General features: G+C 37.7%; 1 protein-coding gene across 5 annotated transcripts in view; it reads left to right on the top strand.

Moving 5' to 3' along the window:
* Window positions 1-18,700, top strand: part of LOC112054185 (la-related protein 1) — a 93,919-nt gene that overhangs the window by 44,955 nt on the left and 30,264 nt on the right. For 2 of the 5 annotated variants that reach the window (XM_052890412.1, XM_052890413.1), the window contains exons 2-6: window positions 11,435-11,664; window positions 12,074-12,190; window positions 13,150-13,282; window positions 14,940-15,053; window positions 15,936-16,105. In XM_052890412.1, the coding sequence (XP_052746372.1) occupies window positions 11,590-11,664; window positions 12,074-12,190; window positions 13,150-13,282; window positions 14,940-15,053; window positions 15,936-16,105 (609 nt within the window). In that variant the 5' untranslated portion in view covers window positions 11,435-11,589. The remainder of the gene's footprint in view (window positions 1-11,434; window positions 11,665-12,073; window positions 12,191-13,149; window positions 13,283-14,939; window positions 15,054-15,935; window positions 16,106-18,700) is intronic. The other 3 variants (XM_052890411.1, XM_052890409.1, XM_052890410.1) reach the window with 2 other exon arrangements.

Genomic DNA, 18,700 nt, shown 5'->3' with positions numbered 1-18,700 from the left:
AAGAGAAGTGGGTGAAATTGCAGTTAAAAGTTTGTATGGAAAGTCGAATAGAATGGAAAACCCAAACCGCGTTTTGAGGTTGAATTTTGAAATTTCTTAAAACACTAATTTTTTTCAAGAATTATGCACAATCATCTATACTATTCTAATATAATAAAGCTGAAGAGTTTGTTTGTTTGATTGAACGCGCTAATCTCAGAAACTACTGGTCCTATTTGAAACATTCTTTCTGTGTTAGATAGCCCATTTATCGAGGAAGGCTATAGGCTATATATTATCCCCATATTCCTATTTCCTACGGGACCGGGAACCACGCGGGTAAAACCGCGCGGCGTCAGCTAGTAATTTATAAATGAGAAAGGTCATCACAAAATCTCGAAAACCGCTTGATGTGCAAAGCTGAAATTTGCCAGGGAGGCAGTTTATAGACCCGGATTAAAGAGGTCTATTAGAAAAATCTGTGCAGTTAAAATTGTATACAGTTTTAGCATTATTGCTAAAAATATTATATTTTTCTGAACAACTGTTGGCAACCCTGCTACCTACGGCATTTTCGCGGATTGCGTCATGTAACACTTATCATCAGAACACACACACCTAGATATACAATACATAATCTAATACAATAAAACTGTTACATAATAATGTTTTGTATCTGCGGTATGTCGATTAGTGTTATTTATGAGTTTTATGAGATTTATGAGACAGGGGACAGTACTAGCAGCTCCGGATTCCGAGAAACAGTTATCTATCTATAAGTATAGATTACTAGCGGACGCCCGCGACTTCGTCCGCGTGAAACTCGATGTACCCTACCCGTGCCCTACCCCTACATTACCCCTACCCTGCCCCTACCCTACCCCTACCTTTTTCTGAATTTTCTGTGCTATAAACCTCACGGAGCCCGAGACCTTTCCAACGAATGCAAACCCGTGGAAATTGGTTCGTGCGTTCTGGAGTTATAGCGTCAGGAAGGAAAACCCGACTTATTTTTATATAGTAGAGAAGATTATATATATATATATATATATATATATTACATATATATAATATCTATAAGTATTATTATAAAGCTAAAGACTTTGTTTGTTTGTTTGATTGATTGAACGCGCTAATCTTAGGAACTACTGGTCCGATTTGAAAAAAATTCATAGGTTAGTCTGGAGAAACAGACAGACAAAATTTTTAAAATAGATTGTTTGTGTTTTAGTCATGTGTAAATAACTTTTAGCACTTGAGAAAACACAGACAGACATTTCAATCTATACTAATATTATAAAGCTGAATAGTTTATTTGTTTGTTTGAACGCGCTAATCTCAGGAACTACTGGTCCGATTTGAAAAATTCTTTCAGTTTTAGATAGCCCATTTATCGAGGAAGGCTATAGGCTATATTTTATCCCCATATTCCTACGGGAACGGAAACCCCGCGGGTGAAACCGCGCGGCATCAGCTAGTACTTAATATTATAAATAGATTTTATTGTTTTTTTTTTGTATTGAATTACTAAAACCTCTCGTTTTATTACGTTTATGGTTACTTTTTATTTACCAAACCATGAATATTTTGCTGATTGGTCTGTACGTAAAAAATAAATGATTTTGTGCAAAACAGAAACGTTCTCGAAAACGTGATAGCAAAGTAAGATACCATAGAGATTAAATTTAATCGCTGAAGTGTTAGAAAGGCTATTTGATCAGGGCTTTTTCAAAAATAATAAAATTGCATTTTATTTTATCACTTCCGCGGTTTATTCTGCGTATTTCCCATAACCGTGGGAATACAGAGATAAAATAAAGCCTGTGCTACTCGCTGATAATGCAGCTTTAAATTTTTGAAAGAATTTTTAGTTAAAAGTCAACAAATGAACTCATTTATTTATAATATTACTTACAGTAGCAAGGATTAGTAGGTAGTAAAAGCTTTTTTTTTATTAATATAAATTAATAAGTGATGATGCAATCTAAAATAGAAGCGGGCTAACTTGTTAGGAGGAAGATGATAATCTTCACCCCTTTCGGTTTCTACACGACATCGTACCGGAACGCTAAATCGCTTAGCGGTAAAGTTTACCGCCAACAGTTTACCGTTTGAGACGCAATATTTAATTTCTTAAAATGCACATAACTGAAAAGTTCAAGGTACATGCCCTAGACCGGATTCCAACCTACACCCTCCGAAATCGATGGCAGAGGTCCACTGGGCTATCACGGCTCTCTCAGTTTGTTAGCCTACCCTAGTTATAGACTTTGTGCACGTCACTATGTTGTATAAATGATGTGAATCGTCTAACAATATGGAAGTTGGTTATTATTTATGAAATGTAAACATTATTATTACGTCGCTCCAACCGAGCGTGACGCTGCACTGTACAATGCTACAATAGTCGATAGAAATAGCTCCTGCCTTACTTCATGCCCACTTAATGGCGTGCATAAGACTTACGTTTAGGGTAAGCAGTTTGTACGAACACGATTGAATATTAAATTCATTTTCGATAGGGTCTTAAAGTGGAATACATAGATGTTGCAGGGACTCCTCCAGGGGATCATTCACCCGCTGAGTGTCTAATTCTCAAACAAATAGCTAGGTTAAATTTGACACTCAGCAACTGAATGATCCCCTGGGGGTGCCCCTACAATGTCAACGAATTCCACTGTTCGAAACTTGAGGAATGTCTGGGATGGTTCTACAATTGTTTACCTTATATTGCTGTTCTCTATTTTTGAAAGTCTGTTTGGCTTTAGTTTTATGCGGTCTACAGACCTTCAGTATTAACGGTACAGTTTTATCTAATCGAAATTTCGATAAAAAATATTAGAGAAAACTGTACAGAGTGCCTAAGTGGGACTTTTCAATGTTTTCATACTGTGACAATCGTGTAAATGTAAACGTGAATTTCTAGGCACTGAAACAGTGCCACTAGATGGCGCAGTTTCAATTCCTTAGAAATTTACGTTTACGTTTACGCGATAGTCACAGTATGAAAACATTGAAAACTCCCACTAGGCATTATCTTCTCAGTTTTGCCTACACACAGACAGAACTAAACAGTTCTACTTACAGTTAAAGGTTTAGTTGGCCTATTCACTATCTTTGACGTTTGCTAAATAAACATGTAATAAACGTAATTGAGATTCTATGTAGCTAATTAATGTCATCCGGTTCCTACTGGTGGATATCATACAGTAGGATTGATGGCATACGTGCGACCAACGATGAAATAGACAACTAACTAACAGCGGTGCAACCAGAAATGTCGCTATCTCTTTCATTGTTTTGGGACGAATGAGATGGAACTGGGACAACTCCGCTGACGTTGGACGACATTTTGTCTATTTCTCTTTACTCGGTCTCATGGTAGCACCACTTACATCCAAATCCAAAAATACTTCGAAAAGTAGCTACATTTTTTTTTCTTTGTCCTATCTATCACTGAATACTTTTAGATATCTTTGTAAAAAGAACATCAAATTACATAGAATTTGCACTTTTTACACGGGCTTCTTCGATTTCAATTTTTTTTTGATTCGTTTAGGTGTTTTTTTTCCATCCAATATTCGATGATGCAATGTTTCGATGGTCAATGACATTCGCACCATAGTTTATAGTGGTTTATCATTATTAGGTTATTTTAAGATTTTTAAATATGCATAGACTATAGATATCTAAACACCAGTCATTAAAAAAAATAACTTGCAAGCTATTTATTTTAAAAAATTTAACAAAAATATTTTTAAAATGCTCTTATCAAGATCTTTTATTTGATGTATCACATGATGAAGTTTTCAGTTCTTTTTTTTTTTTAATTTTCCATCTTACTCCGTAAATCGTAATGTAAATCAACTGCCCCATATTACTGCGTCACGGAGGCCGTCAAAATAAGCTTCCTCCTAGCGACAACAATTTTGCCAATCCGCATTGGGCCAGCGTGGTGGACTATTGGCCTAACCCTTCTCGTTCTGAGAGGAGACTCGAGCTCAGCAGTGAGCCGTATATGGGTTGATAACGAACGATGTGCGAGTGTTCTTAGACATGTTTGATGAAAATCGGTTGAGCCGTTTTAAAGTTGTGGGGGTTAAAGTGGGGAAGAACAACCGAATGTCGGCAAATATACTCGAGTGCGGTCTCAAATGAAAGCGCACTGAAAGAGAATATTGATGACTTGATCGAGAGTGTAATTAATAATTTCATGACATTCGGGGGTTTACCAAAATTTTCAATTTTATATTTATACAGCTGGGCCGATTGAGGATTTTTTAATTGGTCCAGGTTTAGCTTGTGGGAGGCTTCAGCCGTGGCTAGTTACCACCCTACCAGCGTAGACGTAACGCTAAGCTATTTAGCGTTCCGGTACGATGCCGTGTAAAAACCGAAAAAAGTGTGGATTTTCTAACAAGTTAGCCCGCTTCCATCTTAGATCGCTTACCATCACGTGAGACTGTAGTCAAGGGCTAACTTGTAAAGAATAAATATATATATATGTATATATATATATATATATATATATATTACGGTTTATAGTTTTTAAACTTATTTTTGTTCAATTTCAATTAAAGTAAAAACTTCGAAGTATTAAAAGATAACCTCCAAATTCGCGCACAACTCCGCGTGGCGACCACGTTGTATCGCCAGACTACGCCGCTCTCGCCGTCCCGCTCGCGCCGACCGACCTCTCGCTCTGCCGCCAAGGTCGCCACTTGATTATACCTACATTGTATAGATCGTGCGGATTTACTTGACGACCGGCTCGAATGATGTTTGTATTGTGTTTGTATGGATGTGAAATGATTATTTTGTACTATAAATATGTTACGTGTAATCTAGGATCTGTGGAGCATTTTTTTTTTCATTTTACATTGTGGAGTAGAGACTGAAATCGCCCGCCATATTAAAAAAAACATTATAACAAATTAAAAATATTTGCGTTTTTATTATTTGTTTAAATTGATTTTTGTTTGTGAATACATTACTAGCTATACTATAACTATTAAACTCAGTTATTCCAATATTTGCTCTATAATTTTGAGGATTTACTCTGATTTTTTTTGTAGTTGGAGAGCGATTTCAATCTATACTTTCATTAGCCAATTTCTATTAAGTTAATGGGGATGATGACTAGATTTGAATATATTGATTTTTATTATGATACATTCGGGTAAATAAGGTCAATGTTAACTAATTTATACATAAAAAACAAAGATTGTCTGGATATTTGCAAAATAAATGAGATTATAAAAGTTCAAAATCTATTAAAAATCTTTTATCGTATTTTTAATTTAATTAAATAAATTATAATTCATACAGTTTTAGTTTCTTTACATTAAATGTGACATTTTTCAATATGTGAACTATAAACAAACGCACAAATAACAAAGATATTAGTAATTTTGTTTGACTGTCCATTCAAATCGAACGATCATTACATTACTTACGACGTCATTACTTCGTACCATTTTGTATGGGGTGTTTTTCAGGGATCCGCGGCAGCGTCGCAAACCTGACCCTTTAAATCGCTGTAGCTCCGAAAGTAATGATCGCAGATACCCTGTTCCTTTTACAAAATTGCTTTACTTTTAGCATACTCTTAATTTAAATACAATTTGAAAAACTGTCATCATCCCTATTTTCCGTAAGTAGCTTCATCTTGATGAGACGCGAGATAACTTTTGTATTTACTAAAATTCTTAATTCTGGTAGGTAACTGGGTTGCCAGGTAATGAAAATATTTGAGCGTCGGTACGAGATGGTATGTTACTAACCAGCTGTTTTTTTTATTGTTGCTCAATTAATAGTTATCCAACTTAACAGCCACAATGTCCTGTATATGTCAACTAGCATATGTCAAAAATAGTGAATTTATGTCAACGTGACGTTTACGTCAACGCTATAGTAACAGTATGAAAATATTGAAAACTCCCACTATATGCACACTGAGTGCCTAGTGGCAGTTTTCAATGTTTTCATACTGTTACTATCGCGTAAACGTAAACTAGAATTTCTAAGGAATTGAAACAGTTGTGCAGTAGTGCCACTAGATGGCGCTGTTTCAATTCCTTAGAAATTCGCGTTTACGTTACGCGACCGTCACAGCTTAAAAACTGCCACTAGACACTCAGTGTGCCTAGTGGCAATTTTCAATATTTTCTTACTGTTACTATCGCGTTAACGTAAACGTGATTTTATATGGAATTAAAAACAGTTGTGCAGTAGTGACACTAGACGGCGCTGTATCAATTCTATAGAAATTCGCGTTTACGTTACGCGACTGTCACAGAATGAAAACTGCCACTAGACAATCAGAGGGCCTAGTGGACGTTTCATACTGTTACTATCGCGTTAACGTAAACGCGAATTTCTAAAAAATTTAAACAGTGCAGTACTGCACAACTGTTTCAATTCCATATAAATTCGCGTTTACGTCAACGCGACAGTAACAGTATGAAAATATTGAAAACTTCCACTAGGTACACAGGTGTCAAGTTAACGCGCACGGGTAGTTAGCATTCGATCCGACCGTTGGACGTTATCGCGCCACAACACGTTATGTACATTTACCTTTCACATTTGCGATTGACGTGCGGTTATGTCACAGGTAATGACCTCGTTTTAGTTTTTTTTTTAAGTTAGCTGTAGAAACATTCTTTCTACGAGTGTCCTCTGACCTGACGTAAAATGACGTGACCACAATGGTGTCTAGTATCTGTCTACCTTTATAAAAGGTTATTGAATGACTTCCAGTCTCTCCTGATTCTCTGATCTGACGCCAAATGACGTGACCACGATGGCGTCTTATAGCTGTCTACCTTTATACAAGGTTATTGAACGACTTCCAGTCTCTCCTGATTCTCTGATCTGACGCCAAATGACGTGACCACGATGGCGTCTTATAGCTGTCTACCTTTATACAAGGTTATTGAACGACTTCTAGTCTCTCCTGATTCTCTGATCTGACGCCAAATGACGTGACCACGACGGTGTCTTATAGCTGTCTACCTTTATACAAGGTTATTGAACGACTTCTAGTCTCTCCTGATTCTCTGATCTGACGCCAAATGACGTGACCACGACGGTGTCTTATAGCGGTCTACCTTTATACAAGGTTATTAAACGACTTCTAGTCTCTCCTGATTCTATGACCTGACGTAAAATGACGTGACCACGAAGGTGTCTAGTAGCGGTCTACCTTTATACAAGGTTATTGAACGACTTCTAGTCTCTCCTGATTCTATGACCTGACGTAAAATGACGTGACCACAATTGTGTCTAGTAGCTGTCTATCTTTATAAAAGGTTATTGAACGACTTCTAGTCTCTCCTGATTCTCTGATCTGACGCCAAATGACGTGACCACGACGGTGTCTTAATGCTGTCTACCTTTATACAAGGTTATTGAACGACTTCTAGTCTCTCCTGATTCTATGATCTGACGTCAAATGACGTGACCACGAAGGTGTCTAGTAGCGGTCTACCTTTATACAAGGTTATTGAATGACTTCTAGTCTCTCCTGATTCTATGATCTGACGTCAAATGACGTGACCACGAAGCTCTAGTCTAGTAGCGGTCTACCTTTAATAACCCCCGACAAGAGGGGTGTTATAAGTTTGACGTGTCTGTCTGTCTGTCTTTGCGCCATAGCTCCTGAACGGAAGAAGCGATTTCAATCTAGTTTGTTTTGTATGAAAGGTGATTTATGTGCGAGTGTTCTTACATTTAATGTATTTTCATTAAACACACGTTTAATGAATATAGGTTGAGTCGTTTAAAAGTTCTTGGGGGTTAAAGTGGGGAAGAATAACCGAATGTCGGCAAATTAACTCAAGTGTAGTCTCAAATAACAGCGCTAAGAGAATATTGATGACTTGATCGAGAGTGTAATTAATTATTAATTTCATGTCCTTTGGCAGTTTTGCAAAATTTTTAATTTTGTTATATATTTTTTGCAAAAATAAATAGTTTAACGATTAATATCACATTTTATTGATTACTAGCCGGTGCACGCGACTTCGTCCGCGTGGAATTCAGTTTTTCAGAAATCCCGCGGGAACCATGGATTTTTCCGGGATGAAAAGTAGCCTATGTGTTAATCCAGAGTAAAATCCATTTCCATTCCAAATTTCAGGCAAATCGCTTCAGTAACCGCAGCGTAAAGTAGGAACAAACATACTTACACATTTACACACAAACTTTCGCCTTTATAATATTAGTGTGAGTGTGATAATATTAGTGTGAAGTGTGATAAGAGCACCAACTTTTAAAGTCCGGGCTGAGAATTTTAGCTGAAAGTTCAGTTCTTTCAAAGCCCGTCCCAGGATCGTAATCCATCCAATCCATAATCAAAGCCACATAAGTTAATCACTGAACTAACAAAGTATTAAAGTATACTCGGCTGAGTTTGTTGTGGGCTCTTCTTGGACCAAGGCGCATTTGGAACCCACGTAACTTTAATTTAAGTTTTCGACTATAATTACCACCATTAAATTAAATTATGAAATAACTTGACGTTTCAAAAGTGCTTGTGAACGAAGCCTAATTGATTAATAAATGAATTTTGAATTTTTATACTCTTGAAATTTCTCAACACAACAACTGACTAACATACAGAGAACAGTATGCATAGTATAATGTATTCTTAAAACCCGTGAAATATACATATGTGGTGACTGGTGTGTTGATAACGCGCGAGTGTGACTGATAATAATACCTAAATATTACAATTATATCTCAAGGTCTAAAGCGTGAAACATGTGAAATTTTAAATGATTTTCTTGTATACTAACATAACTGGTGTGTTGTATATGTGGCAAGACGTAGAACGTTTGTTGCCAGGGCTGGGCCAATGGGGATGATGACTAGGTTTGAATATATTGATTTTTATGATACATTCGGGTAAATAAGGTCAATGTTAACTGATTTATACATAAAAAGCAAAGATTGTCTGGATATTTGCAAAATAAATAAGATTATAAAATTTCAAAATATATTAAATTTTTTTTATCGTAATTAGATGAAAATTCATACAGTTTTAGCTTCCTTACATTAAATGTGACATTTTTTATTAAATGAACTATAAACATAAACGCACAAATAACAAAGATATTAGTAATTTTGTTTGAACGCCCATACAAACCTAATGATCAGCGAGCCAACGACGTCACTAAATCGTGCTATTTCGTATGGAGCGTTCTTCTGGGATCCGCGGCAGCGCCGCAATTCTGACCCTTTAAATCCCTGTAGCTCCGAAAGTAATGATCGCAGATACCCTGTTACTTTTACAAAATTGCTTTGCTATTAGTATACTCTTAATTTATATATAATTTAAAAAACTGTCATCATCCCTATTGAGGTTTTCTTTATAGGTCAAAATTCATCCCCTAAAATGGTGAAACAGGAGTTTAAAGTTTACAATGATTTCCACGCGGACGAAGTCGCGGGCGTCCGCTAGTTATAATACAGTCGAAAATAATTAGTACCAATGCTATGCTAGAGTAAAGAAATATAGATATGCTCTCGTCGCCCTTTTGTTTTCCTTGACAACAACTTGTTAATTAGTTTTTGATGGTTTTGATGATTAATTATTTAATAATTGATCAATTTCTATAGTAATAAAAATATAATTAACGTGTTTTTCAGATAGCATGGTTACGGTGACAGTTGCCTTATGACACATAATACGTACTATATTATCGTGAATCGCGGCAAGCTTTCAAGAGTGAAACGAACTGTCACCCACACCATCCTACATGAAACGAACTGTATAGTCTAGTAAGTTCGTTGTTGACACTCTCATGATATGCGATTGCCGGGGGGCAAGGCTGCGTGGGTGTGAAATCGTGCGTACAGGGAAGTGACGTGCATCAGTCGTGAGTTTTTCATTCATCGCTACACGCCCCCCCGGCCCGCGCGGATTATCGGGAGTGTTACGAACGAAGTTGCCAAGCTATAGTTACCTCTTTATTATTATTATTATTGCCCACCCGTAATAAGTAATTTAACTGATTAGGCAAATATAGATTTCTTCAAAAATTGGCCTCGTTAGTTATACTTAATTGTCCTAATTTATGGCCAAAAATCAGCTATGTATCTTTTGTATGATTTGGGCCCGAATTTGTATGGGGACTGGGTTTCTCCTTTGAATGTAATCTATACTGTCTTATAATAAATCTGTAGAGAGGTCACTTCTGTACATGATATATATTTCCAAAATAACTATCAGGGGGTGATTAGTGGTCGATACTGATGCCAAAAATGCAATCAGTAAAATTTATGTCTGTCTGTCTATATGTTCGTTATAGAAACAAAAACTACTCGAAGGGATTTTAACGAAACTTGGTACTGTTACATACTTTTCATCACGCTACGATCAATAGGAGCAGAGCAGTGAAGGGAAATTTTAGGAAAACGGGAGAAATTACTCCATTTTTACTACTGTAAGGGCTGGATTAAAGAGGTCTAAGGGCGGACGAAGTCGCGGGCGTCCGCTAGTAGCAAATATTCTTTAAAAAAAAAGAATAAGTAAAAAATATACCAGACCATTACCATGCCCTATAGTCGACAACAAAACCGGTAATATCGAAACGAAATCGAAACTCCCAATAAATTTTAATAATAAAAAACCGGTATATATCCTTCCTGCTACATCTAAATGTCACCACAATTTACATGATTATGTGCCCGATATTTCTTTATATGTCACTGTATTAATAGTACGTTCATCTCGTCCGGTGTTAAAGCTGATGCCGGGTAATATTGATTGGAAGGCCTCAGACGAGTCCTTTTTGAGCCTAGCTCGCCGTTAAAAACATTTTGTCCTCCATTTTTAATGTATTAAATAAAATAATTTTTACAATTCTTTGAGCCGTTGTATCACGGAAAGGACAATACTTAAGAAAAAAAGCGTAGATAAATTGTTTGATGATTATTTTGCTGCAAAACTCACTCTTTTGCTGTAAAGTTCTCATCAATACAAATTAATCAAGCCCAAACACAAGGCAGCTACTGTAAACCGTTGAGGAGTTCCCTCATCTCTGTTTCGGCTCCATCATCAGAACGACACCAGACCTTCATTAAATTAACGTGCTTTGAAATACTTTAGAAACCATTAATAAACGCGCTAGTAGCCCCTATAATATTCGAAAGTTCCCCTCGATTTCTCCAGGATCCCATCATCAGATTACTATGGGACCAATTGGAAAACAAACCCTTTCAAACAAAAAAATAATTTTTGATATCGGTTCAGGCGTCTTCGAGTAATCGGTGAACATACATAAAAAAAAAGATTCCGACGAATTGATAACCTCCTTCTTTTTTTGAAGTCGGTTAAAAACAGAGTATCCAAAAAGTTGCCGATTCAAAACAAATACAATCCATATCAATAACTCAGTGCATTGTGAAAAACTATTGCCATACTAAAATTATATTATTGGATTTAAAGACGCGGACAATCGAAGTGTACTCTAAAAAAAAATTATGTCGTTATAAAAATACGATCAGGGTTTCGCCATAATACAGGACGTAAAAATAGTGTTGCTACATGAAAAGAACGATGTTATAAGTGAAAGTGTTGCCAGTGGGGAAAAAGGGGTGATTATGACGGCAGGCGTGGCGACCAGACGGAAAGCCAGAGCCAGGAAAAGCTGGGCCAGAGTGGAACAGGATGGACAGGTAAAACAAAAAAAAAAAATTTTGAAAAACCCGTGAATGTCATGAAATTATTAATTACGCTCGCTTTTACTATGACGTTGACGTAAACGCGAATTTATATGGAATTGAAAGAATTGTGCATTAGTGGCCAATCCGCATTGGGCGCAGCGTGGTGGACTCTCCCTCCCCTCTCATTCTTTGATAGAAGACTCGAGCTTAGCTGAATATGGGCTTACTTTACAGTTGAATATTATTTATTCCTTTTGTCACAGAACAAAACAAGACTGCCAGTACATGCGCAGACACGCTTGCGTTGTTCCGCACACCCGGGTGTACGCGGGCCACGCCCCCTTGCTACTTCTATTGCTAAAAGTGTCAGTTGTCTGTTCTGTGGGGCATCCAGTTAACCTGACTCTCTCTTTGTCCTCAGGGTTCAGACTTCACAGACACGGGTGATTGGCCGACGCTGGGTGCGGCGGTAGCTGGTGCGAGGTGCCATTCCACGCCGCCGCCGCACGACGACTCCTCCCATCACAACGGGAACGCTGTAAGTATTGAGTATTCACTGAATGATGCACCTCGTAGCGAAACGAAGGTCTAGGTGAAGGTTAAGATCATACAGAGTCTGAAGCAGCGTGCTGAAGTCGTTGAAAACCATAAAAAACAAACGTCACGCGTCTCCTTGGCATCCGCATAAACAAACTTTTTTCAAAATTTAACACTAACAACAATTACGTAAATTAATATAATAATCAATAATTAATTAATCAATAACCAATAAAAAAATACTCTATTTCTTTATTAGTTTTTGTGATCAATTTTTAAAATATTTACAAACATAAGACGCCATTTTTCTTGGTTACTGATGCGACGCTTCGTGTCGTACTGACTCGGGAATGTATTAGTTTTTTGAAATTTGTATTTGGAGCTGCTACGACACCGTTGTACCGTGCGCTCTATCTGCCTTAATCTGTGGGTGAAGCTGATAAAAGGAGTGACGATGCGAGTCTTGTGGCGGAGCCAAATTGAAATAGTTGCTGTCATTTGATATCATCTTCATTATTAACCCATATAGTGTTGAGCACGAGTCTCCTCTCAGAATGAGAGGGGTTAGGCTATATATATTAATATCCCCGTATTCCCACGGAAACAACAAAAAGAGGGGTGTTATAAGTTTGACCTGTCTGTCTGTGGCACCATGCTCCCGAACGTATGAAGCGATTTCAATTGAGTTTTTTTGTATTAACTTGACTTTCGGGCGAGTGTTCTTAGACATGTTTGATGAAAATCGATTGAGCCGTTTAAAAGTTGTGGGGATGAAAGTGGGGAAGAACAACCGAATGTCAGCAAATATACTCGAATGGGGTCTCAAATGAAAGCGCACTGAAAGAGAATATTGATGACTTACTTGGTCGAGAGTGTAATCAAAATTTTTCAGGGTTTTTCATAATTTTCAACTGTATGTTATCTGAAGCATATCTGTAATTGTTGGTCGTCGTGTTCCAGGACCAAGAGCGGCAACCGCTCGAGGAGCAGCCCCCGAGGGTGGAGAAGGTGGAGCTGATCCACAACCACCAGGTGTACAACGACAAGCATTTGCAGCAACAGCATGACAAGAACAAGGCAGCAGCCGGTTTGGGTTAGTGTCATCATCATCATCATCATCATAAACCCATATTAAGAGTGAGAGGAGTTAGACCAATAGTCCACCACGCTGGCCCAACGCGGATTGGCAGACTTCACACACGCAGAGAATTGAGAAAATTCTCTGGTATGCAGGTTTCCTCATAATGTTTTTCCTTCACCGTTTGAGACTCGTGATATTTAATTTTCTTAAAATGCACACAACTGAAAAGTTGGAGGTGCATACCCCAGATCTTATTTGAACCCACACCCCTTGGAATTGGGTGAAATTTAAAAAAATTCTTGAATCAATTTTTTTTTTTTTAAAAGGACATATATTTTTATAATATGACCAATATTCCCATTCTCCTCCAATTAGTCAGGAAAGACTGTGCTAGGAGTGGGTACAACAATAGACCAACGGGGCGGGGATCGAACCACCACCCCCCGGGTGATGAGTTCAATCGCTGTTACCGTTGAGCTTTTGAGGCTATATATATTGTGTTGATTAATAAAATAATAATAATAATAATTATACTTAAACAATACACATCACTATCTAGCCCCAAAGTAAGCATACAGAGTAGCTTGTGTTATGGGTGCTAAGATAGTTGATATTATAATATTAATATACAATTATATACTACATATAAATACTTATATAATGTATAAATACACACAGACACTGGAAAACACCCATGCTCATCACACAAATATTATCCAGTTGTGGGAATCGAACCCACGGCCGTGGATGCAGAAAGCAGGGTCACTACCCACTGCGCCACGCGGCCGTCAATATTAGATATTGCAGCTACACGTGACGTTTCCCGTTATTTAGGCCTCTTATCTCTTATCAATAGAGATTTTGGGTTACGCAATGCGGGTACAAAAATATTTCTTTTACTAACAGTAAAATGGGAGTTTTTACTCCTATTTCGTTATAAAAGAAGACATTTCTTCTAAATTGTTAGTTGAATGGCTCAACGTTTAAAATGTTATACACTTATTGGCAATAGTCCAACTCACATATTGAGCTTTTACCCCCCACTGGTACTGGTGGGAGTTAGGTAATCAACTCTTGACTTAGGTAATACATATTGTATACTAGCCAACGCTGATTTCACCCGCGTAGTTCCCGTACACGTGAGATTATGGGGATAAAATTATAGCCAATGACGCTCACAAAATAACGTGGCTTTCTAGTGGTAAAAGAATTTTCTAAATCGGTTCAGTGATAAGTTAAGATTTAGTGTTTACGTGACGTCATAAAACAGTTAACATATATTTGGCTCTTATTGTCAAAAAAAAAGAGTTATCTTAGCATTCCACAGCATTCATCGTGCGGGTGCCGGGTCCATCGCTTGGTAGAGAAAACTCCGAGCGGAGTCCCGGACTTGTAACCGATGGATGTAGGGTTAAGGAATTTCTTGAAAATCTATTGACACTCCCCTCCTCCGTTCGTGTTGTTCTCCCTGCCTAGCCTAATTTGGTAAGATCCTATTAGAGCAGCTTTGGATAACCATTCTAATATAAAACTTGCTGCAGTTACGTTTTCATGTTTCAAAAAAATATTTTTTTTTTCGCTACGCTAACGCTAATACATAGTTATTAAAACGCTTTTTAAAAAATGTCAACTAGCCTATTATGCTAATATTTTTTTTTATATTTTCCAGCAGGCAAAGGAGGCAACAAGTCAGGCAAACACAAGTGGGTGCCTCTCGACATAGACGTGAAGGCGGCGCGCCCGCCCAAGCATGGACCTCAGCATCCGCCCAGACCAGAGCATGGTAAGGCCCCATACTTACCAGAGGCGAACAGTTCATGCAAGACGATTCCCCCCAGTTTTCCACCGAATGGAATGCTTTCTCATAGTCCACAAACGCTAGGCTAACTATTGTTGAGTACGGAACCATAAATGGCTATAAATAGGGTCATCATCATCATCATTATCATCATTATCAACCCATATTCGGCTCACTGCTGAGCTCGAGTCTCCTCTCAGAATGAGAGAGGGGTTAGGCCAATAGTCCACCACGCTGGCCCAATGCGGATTGGCAGACTTCACACACGCAGAGAATTAAGAAAATTCTCTGGTGTTTTCCTTCACAGTTTGAGACACGTGATATTGAAATTCTTAAAATGCACACAACTGAAAATTTGGATGTGCATGCCCCGGACTGGACTCGAACCCACACCCTCCGGCAGAGGTCATATCCACTGGGCTATCACGGCTCTCGTGGGTGTAAATAGGGTGGTTGACTCATATCAAATTTAATATACACAATATTAATTTCATATAGTACATAAGGGTCCGAAATATATCGATATCAATTAATAAAAGTTAAGGATTTCTTATAAAACTTAATTTAAAAATCATGTATTTTTCGTCTGTCGTCCTTTTTGTAACGTCACAATGTTATTGAATGTATTAAACGTCAAACTGATTATTGACTACTATTTTTGTCAAACGCTCCGTTTGTAAGGGATTTGTTACCGTGACGTCACGAAACAGTTGAAATATAGAACCGTCATGGCCGACTGGCGTTTTGGCTCGTATTGTCAAAAAAAATTTCATGTAATCACGTCTCAGAATATGATAATTCTTTTTCAATAAACAACTTTAGACCATTTAAAAAAGTGTCAACTAGCCTATCCGATTGTTCTTCCAGACACGGTGTCGCTGAACGGCGAGGACTACCGCGGGAGGGGCGCCGTGCGCGGCAGGGGGGCGGTGCGCGCGCGGGGCGTGAGGCGCGCCCCCGCCCGCGCCGCGTCCCTCCACCCGCACCCGCACCCGCTGTACCACCACCCGGAGCTGGCGCACCACGACATGCCGCAGGTATGGTGCACTAGTGTGGACAACAGGGGCATTGCTATAGCTTTGGAAGTTAACACTCCCGATGCCCCCGAGCGCCCGACTTCATACCCGCGCAGTCCTTTTCTCTGCACCGCGCGCACGACTTCACACCCGCGCAGTCCTTCCTGCCTCGTCGCCGCATATCATGGGAGTGTCGTCAACAAACTTTTCCAAGCTGTATCAGCTGTATCAATGACTAGCTGACGCTGCGTTTCACCCGCGTGGTTCCCGTTCCCGTAGGATTGCGGGGATAATGTGTAGTTTATAGACTTCCTCGATAAATGGGCTATCTAACAGTGAAAGAGACAGTTTTTGGCTGGAGGGAGGCTTCGGCCGTGGCTAGTTACCACCCTACCGGCAAAGACGTAACGCCAAGCGATTTAGCGTTCCGGTACGATGCCGTGTAGAAACCGAAAGGGGTGTGGATTTTCATTCTCCTCCTAACAAGTTAGCCCGCTTCCATCTTAGACTGCATCATCACTTACCATCAGGTGAGATTGTAGTCAAGGGCTAACTTGTTCCTGAGATTAGTGCGTTCAAGCAAATTAAAGTGAAATCGGGCGTGCGGGGAAGTGAGGTGCATCAGTCGTGGGTTTTTCATTCATCGCTACACGCCCCCCGGCCCGCACGGATAATCGGGAGTGTTACGAACGAAGTTACCAAGCTATATATACATATAGATAGTGTTAATTGGTTAGGTAAAACATTTTAAGTAATTAAAATACTTCAAAGTTAAATATAATTAGATTCATTGTTTATTTATTTTTGTAACTAATTTTTTCATATTATATTTTGCCTTGATTTTGTTTATTTTTAATACGGGCAACACATTGGCTGAGTGAGTGTATTGTCCGAGGTATGGCAACCTTTTTGGTAAGGGTTAGCCATGCCTGAACGCGTTCCTACCCCCTCCTTTTTGGGCTTTATCGAAAATTGTCATTTGGGTTGCCATTAATATATTTTTTATTGCTTTTCTATTTATTGCGAATTCATATTATGCTTTGTTTTTTTTTTTAATAAAACTTTCTTAATTTTTTTTTTATTGAAATTTTTAAAGCTATCCATAAACTATTGTCTTTGAAAATACTTTTTTTAGGTTATTGGCTATCGCATCATGTCAGAAGGCTATGTATTGGTTATTATTTTTTTTCTTTTTAAAATTCATTATACTAATTTTATATCCATACCGTATTGCTTTAATACTTTATAATTTATTAGCGGACGGCTACTGTTAATGTTGGAATACCGGCGTAAAATATTACCTATGTTATTCGCTGATAATGTAGCTTCTCATTGGCCAAAGAATTTTTGAAATCTATTTAATGATGTATGCGTTTAAACTGACATGCACATTTATGATATTATTATAATTTTTATTATCTAAGAATTACTCTAGAAGATAATTTTATTTATACCTTGATATGTTATCTTAACTGACAGGTATCATTAGCTCCGCTATTTTTTTTATTTAGTCTGCGTGTGCAAGTGTTTAATTAAAAAAAAGAAGATATGCCAAATGTTCTTTAAAAAAAATATTCTTACGGAGTTCCTCTCTCATATTTCCATTTCATCATGAACGATGAAGGTGGAAAGCTCAGAAGTTTGAATTCTTGAAAAAATCACTTATAAATAAAATTTTGTCCCAAGGACTTAAGTTCCATTTCCGCTTTTAGAATATAAATTTTAATTATTAGTTAGTTGAAATACATTCAATTTATTTATTTAATAAGTAATTATTTTCTTTTGCTGATATTATTACTTATATATGACGCCGCGCAGTTTCACTCGCGTGGTTCCCGTTCCCACAGGAATACGGGGTTAAAATATAGCCTATAGCCTTCCTCGATAAATGGGCTATCTAACACTGAAAGAATTTTTCAAATCGGACCAGTAGTTCTTGAGATCAGTGCGTTCAAACAAACAAACTCTTCAGCTTTATAATATTAGAGATTGCATGATACTAGATAAAGTAATCTTAAATGGTTCACTCATGAAACTATTTTAATAACTATCTACTACACTTTTAATTTCATTTCATCGATATTTTTCATTACATTATGGAAATGGACTAATGTTATAAGCCATAATATATCACCATTTATTAATCAATCATCTTGGAATATATAAATTGATAGATTAAATGTAAATATGTACTAAAAGGTTCAAATCGTGGATATAATTATCTGGGAAAAGCATTGGCTCCGTACATGAAAATTTAAAATTTTGAAAAGTTCATGTTCCCCCCAAGGTTATGAAATTATTAATTACACTCTCGATCAAGTCACCAATATTCGCTTTCATTTGAGACCGCATTCGAGTATATTTGCAGATATTCGGTTATTCTTCCCCACTTTCACCCCCAACAACTTTTAAACGGCTCAGCTGATTTTCGTCAAACATGTCTAAGAACATTCGCACATAAGTCACCTTTCATAGAAAAAAATGGTGCCACAGACAGACAGAGAGTTGTACCAAAACCTATTGAGTATAGATAGTGAAACGATTTGAATCTTTAATATATGATATACATACTAACATTGGTATTGCATCTCATTGCATTGTGGATATCCGATTGTG

This window comes from Bicyclus anynana, chromosome 27 (assembly GCF_947172395.1).
Source record: "Bicyclus anynana chromosome 27, ilBicAnyn1.1, whole genome shotgun sequence".
NCBI lineage: Eukaryota > Metazoa > Arthropoda > Insecta > Lepidoptera > Nymphalidae > Bicyclus > Bicyclus anynana.
Note: the sequence above shows the minus strand (reverse complement) of the source record. Positions and strands in the feature narration are given on the sequence as shown.